The sequence below is a fragment of the Mobula hypostoma genome, chromosome 25 (assembly GCF_963921235.1).
Source record: "Mobula hypostoma chromosome 25, sMobHyp1.1, whole genome shotgun sequence".
NCBI lineage: Eukaryota > Metazoa > Chordata > Chondrichthyes > Myliobatiformes > Myliobatidae > Mobula > Mobula hypostoma.
The window spans coordinates 23393793-23413365 of record NC_086121.1 but is presented as its reverse complement, the minus strand read 5'-3'; the positions used below and the strand labels follow the sequence as shown (position 1 = coordinate 23413365).

Below are 19573 nucleotides of genomic sequence, written 5' to 3'. Positions count from 1 at the left end.
AATAGCAACAAAACCAGCTAAATCCTGCTCTAGGAATGAAGATAAATTCAATGAAATAGAAAAGCAAGAAAGGAAATAATATAATCTATTTTAAAATACTGCATCATTAGCCTAGAAGCTTGAACATAAAATACCAGGATCTAATGAAGTGTCTGGACGAGGAGACCAATCGTTGATTTGCTGATCATTTCACTGATAAACAGAGAGAGTGTACATGTAGGAAATAAGAAAGGGGGTGCATTCTTAAGCCTGGAGCCTCATCTATAGGTGGATTTATTTGGGCACATGCCCCCACTATAAATGGATATCACAAAGTATGACTGAAAGAATAATTCACAAACATATATTAGGGTTCATCTGTCCCTAAAGAGGAAGGAAAACCAACATTTGATGGACACATGCAGGAGCAGAATGACCATTTGCTGTGAGGGAACATCCCCAAATCTCTTCTCCAGCACAGGGACAATACACTCTGTGAAGTACTACTGAAAGATTTTGAGAGAATCATAGACCTTAATTACAAAGAAGTTATTTTAACCCATTCAGGTATCATCATGAATTAAAGATTTGTTCTACAAGAAGAAAATTATACTAGGCTCTCAGTTATAAAACACACTGTAAATATATAAAGTCTCTTACTCTGTGTCTTTTTCTTTATATTCTTTTAGACTCTCCACCAATGATTCTTCAAAGAGCTCCAGTTCTTCGAATGGAATTCTTAACAGCCACGTGATGTGACGGATTAGAGCCCTTGCACGTGCATCATAGTATCCTGCAAAGCAAACACAATTGTACACTGATTAAAAATAAACAAAGCACAGAGCCATTCTTCCTGTTCACTATTTGGTCAAATTGTCATTACTGTTCTGAATTTGTATGCTCTGCAGATACTGAGGTAGAAGTTTCCTTCTGGAGTTGCAAAGGCCAGTACCAACCAATTGTATGAATTGACTGTTCATCGAGTTCTACACTACTTTTCTCACCACACACCAGAAACATCGTATGGCACCTTACCGGTTTTATGACACAGTTGATCACATCTTAATGGTGCAAGTCGAATAGCAAACGAAAATGAAGGAAAAGAAGAAAGTAAAAAATGATCCTGTGGGACACTGGGTGCCACTAGGCCCAACTTTGTTGATCCTTTCCATGCCTCGTGGCGCATCAGGCAGCAACCTTGCAGTCCCTTTACCTGTTTCTTTTACCAGGATGGATGAGAAACGTGCAAGGAGCTGGCGGGACCTCTCACCTTGAAGTCCAGTGCAGATGCTACTACACCACCGGCCAGTACTAGGTCCTATTTAGGGAACAAAGGGTACAGTCTGCTTCAAAGCATCAATGGCACTGGGCAGGGAGCACTATATGCCATTGTGTACTCTCAGAGTACTAAGTAAAAAGTAGTATACACCAGCAGCACACATCAAAGTTGCTGGTGAACGCAGCAGGCCATGCAGCATCTCTAGGAAGAGGTACAGTTGACGTTTCGGGCCAAGACCCTTCGTCAGGACTAACGAAGGAAGAGCTAGTAAGAGATTTGAAGAGATTTCTCCCTCTGTCCTTCTGACTATACCCCTTGCCCATCCTCTGGGTTTTTCCCCCCCTCCCTCTTTTCTTTCTCCCTGGGCCACCTGTCCCATGCTCCTCTCATATCCCTTTTGCCAATCACCTGTCCAGCTCTTGGCTCCATCCCTCCCCCTCCTGTCTTCTCCTATCATTTTAGATCTCCCCCTCCCCCTCCCACTTTCAAATCTCTCACTAGCTCTTCTTTCTGTTAGTCCTGATGAAGGGTCTCGGCCCGAAACGTCGACTGTACCTCTTCCTAGAGATGCCGCCTGGCCTGCTGCATTCACCAGCAGCTTTTATGTGTGTTGCTTGAAATTCCAGCATCTGCAGATTTCCTCGTGTTTTGCTCCTGTATCTGACTGTTCTCTAATTCAGGGATCCAATAAGATTGAATTTGGAATCGACAATGGGCTGAATGGCCTTCTTCAACTCATATGTTTTTATGATTTGTGTAGCTTTAGACTGAAGTGATAATGGTATCTGTGCTACTCATCTGACTGGTAGAAAGGAAGGGAGAGTTCAACATATTTGTAAGGAGTGCAGTGAAGAAGCATCTCGATAGCAGGAGGTCAGGCTGTGGCCCAGGGGAGAAGTGCATCAGGTAAATCACAAGGACTGAATACTCAGTACAGGGTGTGTGAGAGTAATAGGATGCATAAGCAGTAGTACTCCAGTCCAACACATTTAGAGACAAGAGTCAGAATCCAGAACTCACCATCTTTTAGGGAAAAGGAAACAAGATCCTGAAACAAAAACAAAATCAGTTAAATTCTTGCACTTTTCTAACATGAAGACAAATATTTCACAGACATTTGCGTAGAAATATGCGAATAGAGAAACGGCTTCAAGAAAAATTACCCAGTGTGCCAGAAGATTTAACTGCATAGAACATTTACCCGGGTGATCAAGATTGGATTATCCTTTAAAGCTGGTTCTTTGAGCAGCACATCTGCAAATGTGTCAGTACCTTCCCCTCCCATTCCATTGGTAAAGGCCTCCATGACAGGCAAGACAGATTCTGACAGCTGCAACCATTGTACAAGCCCTTCAATAAATTGTACTCTGAACAGCCTACAAAACCAAAGAAACACATTTAGTGAATTGTTTTAAAAGGATTCACACATCTATAATTCAGTACATGTACATATACAGTGGCTACTTTAATAGGTGCACCTGCTCACCAATGCAAACATCTCATCAACTAATCATGCGGTAGCAATTCAATGCATAAAAACATGCAGGCATGGTCAAGAGGTTCAGTTGTTGTTCAGACCAAATACAGGAACGGGGAAGAAATGTGATCAAGTGACTTTGACCATGGAATGATTGTTGGGATTAGACAGGGTGCTTTGGGTATATCAGAAACCGCTGATCTCCTGGGATTTTCATGCACAAGTTTCTAGACTTTACAGAGAATGGTGTGTAAAAAAAACAAAAACATCTAGTGAGCGGCAGTTCATGAGGGAAGTCAGAGGAGAATAACCAGACTGGTTCAAGCTAACAGGAAGGCCAACACTAACTTGAAATAATCACACATTAGAACAGTAATGTGCAGAACAGCACCTCTGAACACACAAGTGGATGGGATCAAGCAGCAGAAGACTATGAACTATGAACTCAGACGCCACTTTATTGGGTACAAGAACCTAATAAAATTGCCGCTGTTGTTACATACCTCAAGGAGACCTGTGATTTCTTTTGTGAGAATGATGTAATGGTCTTTTGGGGGTCACCTGATGTAATTTTCCCACTGATGTGAGGTCACGTGATGACATGTGCACCACGGGTATATAAGGGAAGACCTCAAATGACGCAGTTTAGTTTTTAGTTTTTAGATTTCCAGCTAGAATGTACTGTGTCTCCGTTTCTGTTGCGTATTTGTTTTTATGACGCAGTTTCATTTTTAAAACGGCTGTTACGTTCTGTTGCAAGGTACAATAGTGCTGGACTGGAAGTTTTTGCTAGATGCGTTGATGTACCTTTTTCCAGCAGTATTGGAGAGTGAAGACTTTATCGAAGTACAGGACCCGAAGAATTGAGAGGAGTCGGTATCATTCGGCAGTTTAACAAAGGATCCACCTTACTGAGTCTTCGTTGAAGGAGTAGTGACCTGCATCATAGATAACTCTTGCCAAAAGAGCAAGGTAGTTCATGCAAAGGTTTGCTCTCTGGAATTTAAGGTCAGTTGTTTTAAACTGTATATTTCCTGCATCTTGAATCCCTTGGACAGAACCAACAGGAAAGTCGCGTCTATGAAGAAATCCTTCTCCAGAGAAGTCTCTCCCAACTGAACGTATAAATCTGTTGGACTTTCGAATTTACCATTTTAAGAACTATATCTGACTTTACCGCTTTAAGAACTGTTTTCGCATTTAACGCTTTAAGAATCAGTGCCGAGTGACGATTTGTTGAACGGCTGCATAGCGGTTAACTTCCGGTTAAGATTTTCATTTGGTTTTTTTTTATTGTTTATCCCTGTTTAATAAATGTTTGGTTGTTTTTATATAACCTGTCTCGATTGATATTCATTGTTGTTGGTTACGTAACACTGTGTATTTACAAATTTAATATCATACAACATACACACATACATATATGCACACTCATATACATACATACTCACAGTACTGTGCTCAAGTCTTAGGCACTTTAGCTATATATATGTGCCTAAGACTTTTGCATAGTACTGTATATATTTATATACATTCCTTGACATAGTGTTAACTTTGCCTAAGTGTGATCACAGAAATGTATACATACATTATATACTTTTACATCAATTCAGTGTCAAATTCACTCACGTTCACATGCATCTCTCACATCTAAATATAAAACTGAAAAGCCATGAAAAGTGGCACAGTGGATTTGCAGGTAGTGCAGTTGCTTTGGAGATCCAGTGATCTAGTTCCGTTCTGACCTCCTGTGCTGTATGGCGCTGGCATGTTGTCTTTGTTAAGGCATATTCTGAGTTAGGGTATTTCACCAGCAACCAATCTTCAGATCTGAATGTGGATTGCAGATTGAATTTGAAACACAGCTCAGAACAATTAGACCTCAGATGCCTGCCTGTGCATGAATATGGACTAAAGTCAGTGGAAATTAACACTCATTTTGGGAGTCTGGAGTGTGGTTGTGAAGGTGGTGTTTGAAAACTATATGCAATTCAAAGGAAGCATTGTAAATACATTGTTGTGTAATACTGGGTTGAGAGGACCTCTTCTTCCAAGAGTGTCTCAAATTAAGATGCCTATTGCTGGTTTTTGTTAAATAAACACTTTTATATCCACTAGCTTCAGTGTCCCTGCGGTGATTTTGTTCACGTCACAATATTTGGGAGCTCGTTTGCAGGTAGTGCTGTTGTTTTGCAGACCCAGTGATCTAGCTCAGTTCTGACCTCTTGTGCTGTGTGTATGCAGTTTGCATGTTGTCTTTGTAACTTCATGGGTTTCCCTTGGGTGCTCTCATTGTCGACCTTTTCTGCTGGCTGTTGGGTTAATTGGGCACTGGAAATTACCCCTTGTGCTCGTGTTTGGTGGGGGACTCAATACATTTAACAGGCACATGTGAAACAACAGGAGAAATGGGATTGATGGAATCGCTCTGTAAATCAGAATAGACTCAATAAGATACAAGGCCTCCTTTTAAGTCATAACGAAATACAATATCTTCAAATATTGACAATCGTGGGAAGGCTTGTAACTCATAAGCAGTTGCGAATGAACACCCAAATAGAAACAAAGACCTAATCTGAAATGAACTGTGGTCAAAGGTTCATCTAACCCTAAACCGTACACAACAGCACTGACTGAGAAGTTGGAGAAGGGCAACCCTTCTGCTGAAAGTATGACAACTATTTTCTGTTAGGACATTCTAGCAAATTTTCCTGCCATTTGAAATCTGATTAGCTGCATGAAGCAGCAATTTAGAACCTTCTGGAATTCTGAAATAAAGTGAAACCATGGAAATTCCACAACTTTAGTGATGTGAAATGGTGAAAATGCCAACTAGTTTAACAATACCAGCAAAAGTCCACTTCCCTCAAAAAAATGAATTAGCTCCAGATGGCAATAAAGAAAATAACTTTGTAAAAGACAAAACAGCATACTCCAGGAGGTACATGTTGAAGATACACATACCAACAAACTCCAGCTCAATTCAATGCTCTCTGTCTTAAATTTCAGTAACAAAAATTAATTGGGAGAAGCAAAATCAATTAGGTTCTTTCCTACAATTCATTTAATCCGGCTCCAACAGGCATTGCCCTTTATTGAGATTGATTTCCTTGGTTAATATTGATAGCATCCAACTTCAGTGAAAAAGGCTGTTTACTTGTTAAATGCAAATAGCTGGGTTCAAAATTGAACATCCAAAATACAAAATACTAATGGATGCCATTGTATGGATAAATACACATTCTCTCATGGTCATTGGCCAGATCTTCATCGGACTACCAAGCACCTCTGGAAATTTTTCATTTTATGATGTACACCTGCTCATTAATGCAAATATCTAACCAGTCAATCATGTGGCAATAGCTCAGATGCATAAAAGCATGCAGACATGGTCAAGAGGTTCAGTTGCTGTTCAGACCAAATATCAGAATGGGGAAAAATATGAACCAAGTGACTTTAACTGTGGAATGACTGTAGATACCAGATAGGGTGGTTTGAGTTTCTCAGAAACTGCCAACCTCCTGAGATTTTCATGCATAACAGTGTCTGGAGTTTACAGAGAATAGTGCAAAAAAACACAAAACATCCAATAGGCGGCAGTTCTGTAGGCAAAAATGCTTTGTTATTTAGGAAGGTCAGAGGAGAATAGCCAGGATGAGATTGTAAATTGGATTAGACATTGACTTTGTGGGAGAAGCCAGAATGTGGTAGTAGATGTTGCCTCTCTGACTGGAAGCCTGTGACTAGTGGAATGCCACAAGGATCAGTGCAGGGTCTATTGTTATTTGTAATCTGTATCAATGATCTGGATGATAATATAGTTAACTGGATCAGCGAATCTGCATATGACAACAAGACTGGGTGTGTACCGGACAGTGAAGAAGGCAATCCTGGCTTCCAGTGAGATCTGCACTGGCTGGAAAAGAATGGGCGGAAAAGTGGCTGATGGAAGTAAATGCTGGCAAGTGCAAGGTGTTGCACTCTGGTAGGGCCATCCAGGGTAGATCTTAAACAGTGAAGGGTAGGGCATTGAGGAGTGCGGTAAAACAAAGGGATCTGGGAATACAGGTCTATAAATCATTGAAAGTGGCGGCACAGGTAGATAGGGTCATAAAGAAAGCTTTTGACACACTGGCTTTCATAAATCTAAGTACTGAGTACAGGAGATAGGGCATTACTTTGAAGTTGAATGAGACTTTGGTGAGGTCTAATTTGGAGTATTGTGCGCAGTTTAAGCCACCTATTTACAAGAAAGATATAAGTAAATAAGGATGAAAGAATCCAGAGAAAATTTACAAGGATGTTGCCAGGACTGAAGGACCTGAATTATAAGGAAAGATTGGATAGGTTAGGACTATATTCTTTGGAATGTCGAAGATTGAGTGGAGATTTGATAGAGGTATACAAAATTCCGAGGTGTATAGATAGGGAAATGCAAGCAGGCTTTCTCCACTGAGGCTGGGTTCAATTTCAACTAGAGGACATGGGGGAAGGTTGAAAGGTGAAAAGTTTAAGGGGAACAAAGGGGGAAACTTCTTCACTCAAGGGGGTCAAGAGAGTATGGAACAAGCTGCCAGTTCAAGTGGTGTATGTGAGCTTGATTTCAACATTTAAGTTTGGATAGATACATGGATGGTAGGGGTATGGAGGGCGATGGTCCCAGAAGTAGGTCAATGGGACGTGGGACGAGGTAGCTTAAATGGTTTGGCACAGACTAGATGGGCTGCACGGCCTGTTTCTATGCTGTACATTTCTATGACTCTATGACTGGTTCAAGCTGATGGGAAGATGACAGTAACTCAAACGACTACAGGTTACAACAGTGGTGTGCAGAAGAGCATCTCTGAATGCACAACATGTCGAAACTTGAAGTGGATGGGTTACAGCAGCAGAAGACCACAGACATACACTTAGTGGCCACTTTATTAGGTATTGGACTTATCTAATGAAGTGGCAGTAACTCATTTGGCTCCTCAAAGCGATTTCGCTATTCATGAGATCCACGCTAATGCCTCAATGCTTTGTCCAAAATTCCGTAGGACATCTACTGATGTCAGTTTCAAATTTAGCAATTTCTCCAGAATCAACTAGCAGGCTGAAGAAATTAGTACTTTTACTACCCTGTACATGAGGAAGTGTTTCCTGCCTTAGTTCTAGGTTTTGAACTAGTGGGAAAAAAACTTACCCTACATCCTTGCAAATTCCAAGGAATTAAATATTAATTTGTGTGCTCTCACTCTGCAATTTAACCAGGAGAATACAGGTATTATCCTAACAAATCCATGCTCCAATGCTGTAACTTGTTGTACATCTTTCTAAAGGTGTGGTGCACAGTACTGCAGGTATGATCCAACTGGGGTATATGAGTTGTTGCTCCTCCAACCTGAGTTTAGCCTCATCATGGCAGTACAGGAGGCCAGGTATGGACATATCTGAATGGGAGTGGGAAGCAGAGTTGAAGTGGGTGGCTACTGGGAGATCCTGTCTGTTTTGGCGGTGGAGCGGAGGTGCTCGACGAAGCGGTCCCCCAATCTGCGTCGGGTTTCACCGATGTAGAGGAGGCCGCACCGGGAGCACCGGATGCAATAGATGACCCCAACAAACTCACAAGTGAAGTGTTGCCTCACTTGGAAGTAAACCATCTATACCGTCATATACTGTCTAGGTAGTCTCCAGCCCCTTGGTATGAACATAGAACTCTCCAACTTCTGGTACTTCCCTCCCTCTCCCTTTCCCTATCCCTATGTCACTCTGCCCCCTCCCCCAGCTGCCTACCACCTCCCTCTTGGTTCCGCCTCCTTCTACTACCCACTGTGTTTTCCCCTATTCCTTCTTCACCTTTCCTGCCTATCCCCTCCCTGCTTCCCCTCCCCCACCCCTTTATCTTTCCCCTTACTGGTTTTTCACCTGGAACCTACTAGCCTTCTCCTTCCCACCCTCCCCCCATCTTCTTTATAGGGCCTCTGCCCCTTCCCCCTACAGTCCTGATGAAGGGTTCCAGCCTGAAACGTCGACCGATCTTTTCCACGGATGCTGCCCGACCTGCTGAGTTCCTCCAGCATGTTGTGAGTGTTGCTTTGACCCCAGCATCTGCAGAGTATTTTGTGTTTAGAATACAGCTGCTTCATCATTTTCCACACTGCTCTGTATTTTAACAGCATAGAGTTAAAATGCCTCTATGTACTTACAATAGTTACTAGCTTTCACTATTTAGAAGGTGGACTGATTTCTCTCTTTTATGGACTGGAGTGGATGGTTTCACACTTGTCCAGAATGAAACTTCGTTCTGCCAGAGTCTAGTTCATTTGCTTTAACCGAATGGTATCAATTTGCAGCTCTATGATTCTATCCGCACTAATTACAATGCCAACTACCGTCATGTCAGCAGATGTTGAAAACAGATGAAGTGTAGGGGTCTTTGCACAAAATGCATGTCCACTAAAACTGAATGCAGGTGCTCAGTATCTGGTTGGTGTATAGCAAGAACTGCAATTTATCCTCAAGTAGTGGAGCCAATTAATTAGAAATGGAAAGGAGGAGTGCAGTCCACTGATGTGTCCTTTGTATTTATGAGTCATGCACTGTCATCATCAGTTTCATGGTCTGCTCAATGTGACAACAGTTCTGTAACGGGAAGTGTTTATTAAGCATCCACATCTGTCATGATTTCTGCAGATGTGGTTTATGAATGCGTGAGAGTTTTCCAGAAGAAGTGTGCCAGAAAACTTCTCTGCATCGGGTTTAAAAGTATTTAAGCAACTTTGAATGGTGATAAAAGATGCTGATGACGGCCTAGCAGGTGGGGAAAACTTTTATTTTTTCTTGATTTGTTGGTTCTTCCTGATAAGTAACAGGAGTACAACAAGCATATAGAGGATTGTCATGCAACAGTGTAGACTCCCAGTAAGTGGGCTTTTGGATCGGCTGTGCAGCCTGCACTTCACTCTCTCCAGGAGCAGCCTGGAAGCTGTGTGCCCTCAGGGAGCGGCCCTGTGGATGATCCGGTTCCTCGTTGACTTCGCCAACTGAAGCGTTGTGGCTGACTGAAACATCGAGACAGCAGGCGGTGTGTTTGCGAATCACCGGCTGCTGTCAGAAGGCGGCCCCTGTACTCGAGCAATCTCTCTCTCTATATTGACAGAGAACGAGAGCCATTTGGCCCTTGAGCTTGGAAAAGCAACACAGAAGATTGAAACTTCGAGTGCTAGTGTCCACTATCGTAGTTGCAGGAGCAACCGCTCTCTCCCTTGATAGAAAGGGAGAGCCTTTCTGAGATTCCGAAATGTTGGGTTATGGACTCTTGATCGAGGTCCCTTTGGGGGTTTTTGCTGTTGATCGCATGGTGGGGGGGGGTGTTTCTGCTGGCCTAAGTGAGGGGGAGAGGGACGGTTGATGCTTCTGCTTGTGTGAAGGGAGAGGGTGGGGGTGCTTTAGGGCTTTGATGTTTCTGTCATTCATTCTATGGGGTTTCTTGTTTTGTGGATGTCTGTGAGAGTAAGAATTGCAGGTTGCATTCTGTGTACATTCTCTGAACTAAAATGAACCTTCAAAGTGAGTTCAACTTGAGGATTCTATCAGCAAACATTCAGACATCAGCAATTTACCTATGGCTACTATTGGGCCATACAGATGGTCAGTACTTGGCCAAATGAAAATCTTCACAATTCCAAAGTACTGACACAGAGGCTCCACATTTGGATTTCTATTGAGTTCCATCTCTGGTCCATACCACATTATCTGTTAGGGCAGCAGTTAAGCTATGTAACATCTGTGCTCTAGGGCTAATGAGAGGAGGGAAAGCAAGAAGTCCATCTTCTCATTGCTAGCTCATAGTCTCTGCTGTAAGTGTATAAATGACAAATGCTAAAGGAAGACATTTGAGTAAAAATTTGCTGAGCATTAGTGACTTGCATAACGGAACTGACCTGTGCTCCTCTCCAGGAAACAGTAATGAAAGCGTAACACCACACAGGCCGCCATACGCGAATTGTCCTGGTTCACTTAGCAGTTGGCCAACCAACTCCAGTGGTTCTTTTCCTTCACTTAAAGTGCTCATCTTCACAGATCCCTGAGCCGTAAAGTCTTCATCAATTACCTATTCATTTTCAGTTGCTGTTGGGAGAAAAACCTGCCTTAAATAAAGTGCGAATAAGGAATACCAGAAACAATGAAGCAATAATTCCTGACCATTCTGCAATGAAATGGCAACAGTAAATCACTCTTAATTATCGCTCTGCATAGGTAGTGCAGCACATAACACAGCTTCCATGTTGACAGCTGCTGTCTACAAAGTATTGATCACCATAAATAAAGACCACCTCAAAATGCATACTATATACTTCAAAAAAAATCAAACCCTTCCAGATTGTCATTAAATAAAATAATGGCTAACCTAACAAAAACAATGGCGTAAACTTTGATCTTAGTGCTTAAAATGTCACATGAATTCCTCAATACCAGGCTTTTAATTAGATTTTTAAGAACATAATGTTCCACAATAAAATTTTCCATCCAGTTTGAGAAACATGCACACTAACCTCTTGCATGGCAAACAAAAGAAGAGGCAGCTTCTTATAATGTTCTTCAAACTTAAGGTCACAAAACACTTGGAGTGTTGTTCATTAACTTTGCATGGTTATGACCTTCAAATTCACAGATAGGTTGCAGCTGAGTATGAAATATGATCCAACTGTAGAGAGTATTACTCAAAATGAGGCTAAAAACTCCACAACTTGATAACAAGTTGTATTAGCCTGATACCCAAATCTTTTCATTACTTATGAAAGATTTTTTAAAAAAACTAAAGATGCTGCACCTCCCCTTGAGTACGATAAAGTTACAAGTAATTTCTAAGAACACAATTGCTTCTTGGCTGCATGAAGATGGTCTGACATTGAGAAGGGGATTACTTGGTTGATAAATCAGCTCAAATAAGCTTTGAGATTGAAAAAAGGCAGTTGACAGTATCCCTCTTGGGAGAGTTGTTAAAAATTTCTCCAACTAAACAAGAATATTCACACTTTCAAGGACACGGATTCTAGTTTGTCGGTTATAACCAAATACTAATTCCAGATTAATTCAAGGACTAAATATTGAAGATTATTAATAGAAGCCCATAGATTGTAAATATTGAATATTTTCACTTAGGACATGCTAAAATATTTAACACCCAATTAAATACTTAGAAAAAGTATGGTCACTGCTCTAGTCTAGAAAATGCTGCAGTCAATCCGCACACAGCAAAGTTTCACAAACAGTTGTGTAAAATGAATTATTTCTCACTGGGCAGGAAAGCAATAGAATTCCTCCATTATTGAATAGTGCTACTGTATGTGTCCTTTAACATCTGCCTAAGAATCCCCCCAGGAATTTGATTTGACGGGCACTGCCCCTTCTATCTTCCCCTGCAGTTTTTGTTTGAGTATGCACTCAGTCACTGAAGTAAGCCTGAACCCACAGAGTGGCCTTCTCTCTCAGACATTGGACTAGAGCCCTGCCAAGGTGACTTTTGCATAATGTTTTGTACCAGGCCTCACTCAAGCTGATTATTATTCAATGTTAACAATTGCGAGAGATAAAGGCTATCTCCAAGCAAAAAGATACAAATAAGAGAATCCCCAAAACATATAACTGTGCCTTCTATTTAAAAAAAAAGTTCCTTTCGCCGGTTTGGAAAGTGTAAATTCAAGATTCAAAGTACACTCATTATGCAATAAAGAGCTGATATAACAAGCATCACAAACAAGAGAAAATCCGCAGATGTTGGAAATCCAAAGCAACACACACACAGAACACTGGAGGAACTCAGCAGGCCAGGCAGAAAGACTTTTTGGCTGAGATCCTCCCTGCCACCCTCGGCCCAAAATGTCGACTGTTTACTCTTTTCCATAAATGCTGTCTGGCCTGCTGAGTTCCTCCAGCATTCGGTGTGTGATGCTAACAAGTAAGCAGGACTGGAAGGCAAGGTTTTTTTTGCTGCTCTGGCAGACATTTAATTGTATTTTTACAAATCTATCAGTCAGCTTGCATCTGTCTACATGTTACTGTGGCATTCAACAATAGCTATTTTGGTACCTCTTCATCCAGACTCCGAGTCAACAATTGTACATGTAATTTTAATGTGAATGCAGTTACATTCCGATCTTTACCATCTCTCGTCCCTATGACACACATCGCTGGAGCCACATGGAGAGGATATTGTTGGGCTCACAGAGTGCATCACTGATTACGTCAACTTCTGTGTGGACTGCAATGTTCCGACAAGAACTGTCCTTTGTTATTCAAATAACAAGCCATGGGTGACAAAGGACATTAAGGACATCCTGAACGCTAAAAAGAGGGCGTTTAGAGATGGAAATAGGGAGGAGCTGAGGGCAATACAGAGTGACCTGAAAGTCAGGATCAGGGAGGCTAAAGACAGGTACAGGAGGAAGTTTGAGTGGAAACTCCAGCGGAACAACATGAGAGCGGTCTGGAGGGGGATGAGGACCACCACTGGGTTCCGGCAAACTAGCAACAGAGGGGCTGAAGGCAGTGTGGACAGGGCCAACGAACTTAACCTGTTCTTTAACAGATTTGACATTGTGGCCCCTGCCCATCCCCCACGAGCCATCTGTTGTCGGACCCCAACCAACACATATTCCACTCTCTCTCCCCTCCTACCTCTCCTCACAGTCCCCCCACCCTGCTCTTATGACTATACCCCTTCCCCACACAAAACCACCACGGTGAACAGGTGAACAGGTGAGAAGACAGCTGAAACGTCTCAACCCAAGCAAGGCTGCAGGACCGGATGGTGTCAGTACCAGCATGCTCAAAGCCTGTGCCCCTCAGCTATGTGGAGTACTTCACCATGTATTCAACCTAAGCCTGAGGCTCCGGAGGGTTCCTGTACTGTGGAAGACATCCTGCCTTGTCCCTGTGCCGAAGACGCCGCGCCCCAGCGGCCTCAATGACTACAGACCGGTGGCATTGACCTCCCACATCATAAAGACCCTGGAGGGACTTGTTCTGGAGCTGCTCCGGCCTATGGTCAGGCCACACTTAGATCCCCTCCAGTTCGCCTACCAGCCCCGACTAGGAGTTGAGGATGCCATCGTCTACCTGCTGAACCGTGTCTATGCCCACCTGGACAAGCCAGCGAGCACTGTGAGGGTCATGTTTTTTTACTTCTCCAGTGCGTTCAACACCATCCGCCCTGCTCTGCTGGGGGAGAAGCTGACAGCGATGCAGGTGGATGCTTCCCTGGTGTCATGGATTCTTGATTATCTGACTGGCAGACCACAGTACGTGTGCTTGCAACACTGTGTGTCCGACAGAGTGATCAGCAGCACTGAGGCTCCACAGGGGACTGTCTTGTCTCCCTTTCTCTTCACTATTTACACCTCAGACTTCAACTACTGCACAGAGTCTTGTCATCTTCAGAAGTTTTCAGATGACTCTGCCATAATTGGATGCATCAGCAAGGGAGATGAGGCTGAGTACAGGGCTACAGTAGGAAACTTTGTCACATGGTGTGAGTAGAATTATCTGCAGCTTAATGTGAAAAAGACTAAGGAGCTGGTGGTAGACCTGAGGAGAGCTAAGGTACCGGTGACCCCTGTTTCCATCCAGGGGGTCAGTGTGGACATGGTGGAGGATTACAAATACCTGGGGATACGAATTGACAATAAACTGGACTGGTCAAAGAACACTGAGGCTGTCTACAAGAAGGGTCAGAGCCGTCTCTATTTCCTCAGGAGACTGAGGTCCTTTAATATCTGCCGGACGATGCTGAGGATGTTCTACGAGTCTGTGGTGGCTAGTGCTATCATGTTTGCTGTTGTGTGCTGGGGCAGCAGGTTGAGGGTAGCAGACACCAACAGAATCAACAAACTCATTCGTAAGGCCAGTGATATTGTGGGGATGGAACTGGACTCTCTCACGGTGGTGTCTGAAAAGAGGATGCTGTCTAAGTTGCATGCCATCTTGGACAATGTCTCCCATCCACTACATAATGTACTGGTTGGGCACAGGAGTACATTCAGCCAGAAACTCATTCCACCGAGATGCAACACAGAGCGTCATAGGAAGTAATTCCTGCCTGTGGCCATCAAACTTTACAACTCCTCCCTTGGAGGGTCAGACACCCTGAGCTAATAGGCTGGTCCTGGACTTATTTCATAATTTACTGGCATAATTTACACATTACTATTTAACTATTTATGGTTTTATTACTATTTATTATTTATGGTGCGACTGTAATGAAAACCAATTTCCCCCAGGATCAATAAAGTATGACTATGACTGTCTGAATTGCTCCAAAATCAATACATATGCATCTATTGCTCCTAAACAACTCTACAGCAAGCTTCACCTTGCTATGCAAGACAATGCTTTTATTAATGTATTAACCCAGCAGCATTGTGCAGTAATCCAATAGGAGCTAAGCTGTTCCTCTGTACCCGCTCACTATTACTCAGACCTCAAAATCACCTCAAGTCAATGCCCCACAGGGCACATTTTACCAGTGGGCTTATTGTTCCTCTAATTACACAATAGGGATCTTGAATCCTTAATGTTTATCTCTTTAACAAAGTAGCTGCAGCTGAAAGCCTCAAAGCTACAGTATTTTACAAAAAATATTCACCCCCCACCCCTGCAAGTTTTAATGTTTTACAACATTGAATCACAGTGGATTTAATTTGGCTTTTTTGACACTGATCAACAGAAAAGGACTCTTTTGTGTCAAAGTGAAAACAGATCTTTATAAAGTGATCTAAATTAATTACAAATATAAAATACAAAATAATTGATTGTATAAGTATTCACACCCTTTAATACGACACACCAAATCATCACTGGTGCAGCCAATTGGTTTTAGAAGTCACATAATTAGTTAAATTGAGATCTGTTTTTGGAGACCTGTGTGCAGTCAAGGTGTTTCAATGGGATTTAGAATGTATGTCTAGTGCACATTCTGGAGCAGAAGGTGGCGGTAATGCACCATTAAGCTGGATGCCAACCGCCATAAAACAAGATACAGACAAGGTGTTTCAATTGATTGTAGTAAAAATACACCTGCATCTGGAAGGCCCAACTGCTGTCAGTATCCTGGCAAAAACTACACCATGAAGACAAAAGAACTCCATGAAAAGATTTTTGAAAAGCACAAGTCGGTAGATGGATACAAGAAAATTTCCAAGTCACTGAATATCCCGTGGCGTACAGTAAAGTCAATCATCAAGAAATAGAAAGAATATGGTACAACTGTAAATCTGCCTAGAGCAGGCCGTCCTCAAAAACTGAGTGACCATACAAGGGGACTAGTGAGAGAGGCTACCAAGAGACCTATGACAACTCGGGAAGAGTTCCAAGCTTCAGTGGCTGAGATGGGAGAGACTGCGCATACAACAACTGTTGTCTGGGTGCTTCACCAGTCACAGCTTTATAGGAGAGTGGCAAAGAGAAAACAACTGTTGAGGAAAAAAACTCACATGAAATCTTGGCTAGGTTTTGCCAAAAGGCATGTGGGAGACTCTGAAGTCAGCTGGAAGAAGGTTCTATGGTCTGATGAAACCAAAATTGAGCTTTTTGGCCATCAGACTAAACGCTGTAACAACACACATCATCAAAAACACACCATCCCTACCGTGAAGCATGGTGGTGGCTGCATCATGCTGTGGGGATGCTTCACTGCAGCAGGCCCTGGAAGGCTTGTGAAGGTAGGGGATAAAATAAATGCAGCAAAATGCAGGAAAATCCTGGAGGAAAACCTGATGCAGTCTACAAGAGAACTGCGACCTGGGAGAAGATTTGTTTTCCAGCAAGACAATGACCCCAAGCATAAAGCCAAAACTACATGGGAATGGCTTAAAAACAAACAAAGTTAATGTCCTGGAATGCCCAAGTCAAAGTCCAGACCTCAATCCAATTGAGAATTTGTGGCTGTAGTTGAAAAGGGCTGTTCATTTACGATCCCCAACTTAAACTGGCTGAAGAGACAGATATAGTCAGAGATGTTTATTATAAGACAACACAGTGGTGGATCAGCTAGTGTCACTGCCTCACTACTCCAAGGGGCCCAGATATGATCTTGACATTGGGCACCTTCTGTAATTTCATTCTGTGACTAAGCAAATTTCCACTAGGCACGCCATTTTCCCCTGGTGTCAGAGGACATGGGACATACTGTAAATGACCACTTAAAGATCAAAGGTTAGAAGAAGCGCACGTGTTTGATGGCAGCAGGGGTGCAAAGAAATAAGGAGAGGGTTCTGCTCCCTGACATTGACCTGAGGGGCCGAATGGCTTCCTTACGCCTGAGAGAGTATATGTCTTCGCAGTGAAAGTAACGGATATACTGGAGACAAGTTTCACTCAAGACGAACTGGAGTTAGTGGTGTGACAGGGGTTCTTCTGAGGAAAGCGGGTCCCGGGCAGGGTGTACTTTTGCCCCGTGGAGTAAATGGTACCAAATGTTGCCCCGCTGAGCTTCCGGTATGAAGGCGCTTTTACGGAGGGAGGGACCGGGTGGGGAGCCTCCGCGGCCTGAGCTGCGGCCCGCGGCGGGGACTCGGACCGCCGGCGCCCCCTCTTACCTGCGCGAGGCCTCGGGTCGGCTTCCACCCTCACGCGGTGCCGCTTGCCAGGCGCGGGAGCGCGCCTCCCGATCCCGATCCCGTGCCCGTGCCCGTGCCCGAGCGTGACGATGAGAAGTTGCACTTCGGTAGCGCCTGTCTTTTCCTGACGGCGCCTGACGTCGCAAGCACACTTTGGCGGAAATGGAGTCGGGGTGGGGGTTGGTTTGCGTGGAAAAGAATCAGGTAGACTATCACTGGCCTATCTCGTGAAAATTGTTCTGTTGTGGCAGCAGTGTATTGCAATACATAATAATAAAAATCTGTAAACTAAAATAGCAAGTATATGGAAGTGCAGAAAGAGAGCCAAAAAGGTAGTGAGGTAGTGTTCACGGGTTCATTGTCCTTTCAGAAATCTGACGGCAGAGGGGAAGAAGCTGTACCTGAAACATTGACTGTGTGTCTTCAGGCTCCTGTACCTCCTTCCTGATGGTAGCAATGGCAAGAGGGCATGTCCTGGGTGATGGGGGTCCGTAATGATAGATGCCGCCTTTTTGAGTCATGGCCTTTTGAGGGTGTCCTGGGTGCTGGGGAGGCTAGTTCCCATGATGGAGCTGGCAGAGTTTACAACTTTCTGAAGTGTTTTTTTTATTCTGTTCAGTGGCCCCTCCATACCAGACGGTGATAAAACCAGTTAGAATGCTCTCCGTGGTATATTGGTAGAAATTTGCGTGAGTCTTTGGTGACAAACCAATATTACTCAAACTCCTAATGAAGTACAGCCGTTTTCATGCCTCCTTTGAAACTGCATCAATAGGTTGGGCCCAGGATAGATCCCCAGAGATGCTGACACCCAGGAACTTGAAGCTGCTCACCCCTTCCACTTCTAATCCCATAATGATGACCGGTGTGTGTTCCCTTGACTTCCCCTTCCTGAAGTCCACAATCAATTCCTTGGTCTTACTGACATTGAGAGCAAGGTTGTTGTTGCGATACCACTCAACCAGATGATCTCTTTCGTTCCAGTACACCTCCTCATCGCCATCTGAAATTCTGCCAACAGTAGTTGTGTAACCTTTGTCATGTTGGAATGCATAGTGAGATCCCATATTTGCAAAGGCACATTAATGTTGGATATGGTGTGTTTGTTCCAAGGTGCTGATGGATCTCAGCTTCTATGAAGTTCTCCAATACATCTGTGAAGAAACTCATCACTTCTAAGCCAAGAAGAACCAGGACCTGTTTGTTCTGAGATATTACCTAGTCACAACTGTAAGGTATTTGTGGATTGGATATCATTCCTCAAGGGTTTAAAAAAAAGCCCTTCAGACCCCTGACCACCAAGGTCCACCAGAGGATCTGTTTTATCATTGTGTCAGCACTTTATTTCCTCAGTATTTCTCACCACAATGCTGATCCTTATCTTCTGCAAGCTTTCTTAGGACTGGAGACACAAGAGCCTGCAGATGCCAGAATCTGGAGCAAAATATAATCTGCTGGAAGAACTCAGTGGGTCAAGCTGTCTCTGTGGGAGTACAAGGACAGTCGATGTTACAGATTGAGACCCTGCATGAGTTCTTCCATCAGTCTACTTATTGGTCCTCAAGAGTGGAGTTTCAGAATTGATAAAAAAGCTATTCAACTTATGACCTCACCCCTTCCTCTCACCACCCCACCAGGGAGAGGGTTCCCCTTGTCCACACCTACCACCCCACAAGCTTCCGCGTCCAACACATAATTCTCCGTGACTTTCACCAGCTCTAAAGGGATCCCACCACCAAGTACATCTTTCCCTCCCCTCCAGTTTCTCTTTCTGCAGGGATCGTTCCCTACGCGAATCTCTTATCCATTCAGCCCTCCCCACTGATCTCTCTCCTGGCAGTTATCCTTGCAAGCGGAACAAGTACTAAACCTGCCCCTGCACCTCCTCCCTCATGAGGCAACACTTCGCCTGTGAGTCTGTTGGGGTCATATACTGTGTCCAGTGCTCCCGGTGTGGCCTCCTGTTTATTGGTGAGACCCTATGCAGATTGGGAGACCACTTCGCCGAGCACCTACGCGCCATCTGCCAGTAAAAGCAGGAACTCCCAGCGGCCACCCATTTTAATTCCACTTCCCATTTCCATTCCGACATGTCAGTCCGTGGCCTCCTCTACTGTCACAATGAGGCCACACTCAGGTTGGAGGAGCAGCACCTTATATTCCGTCTCGGTAGCCTCCAACCTGATGGCATGAACATCGATTTCTTGAACTTCTGGTAATGCTCCCTCTTCACCTTTC

General features: G+C 43.6%; 1 protein-coding gene across 1 annotated transcript in view; it reads right to left on the bottom strand.

The window, feature by feature from the left end:
- tmco4 (transmembrane and coiled-coil domains 4) overlaps positions 1–17434 on the bottom strand; it is a 108911-nt gene extending 91477 nt beyond the window's left edge. The window contains exons 1-5 of the mRNA XM_063033180.1: positions 17315–17434; positions 10661–10847; positions 2460–2634; positions 2279–2306; positions 640–772 (exon numbers count right to left, since the gene is read on the bottom strand). Coding sequence (XP_062889250.1) covers positions 640–772; positions 2279–2306; positions 2460–2634; positions 10661–10791 — 467 coding nt within the window. The 5' untranslated portion in view covers positions 10792–10847; positions 17315–17434. The remainder of the gene's footprint in view (positions 1–639; positions 773–2278; positions 2307–2459; positions 2635–10660; positions 10848–17314) is intronic.
- Between the last annotated feature and the right edge of the window lie 2139 nt (positions 17435–19573).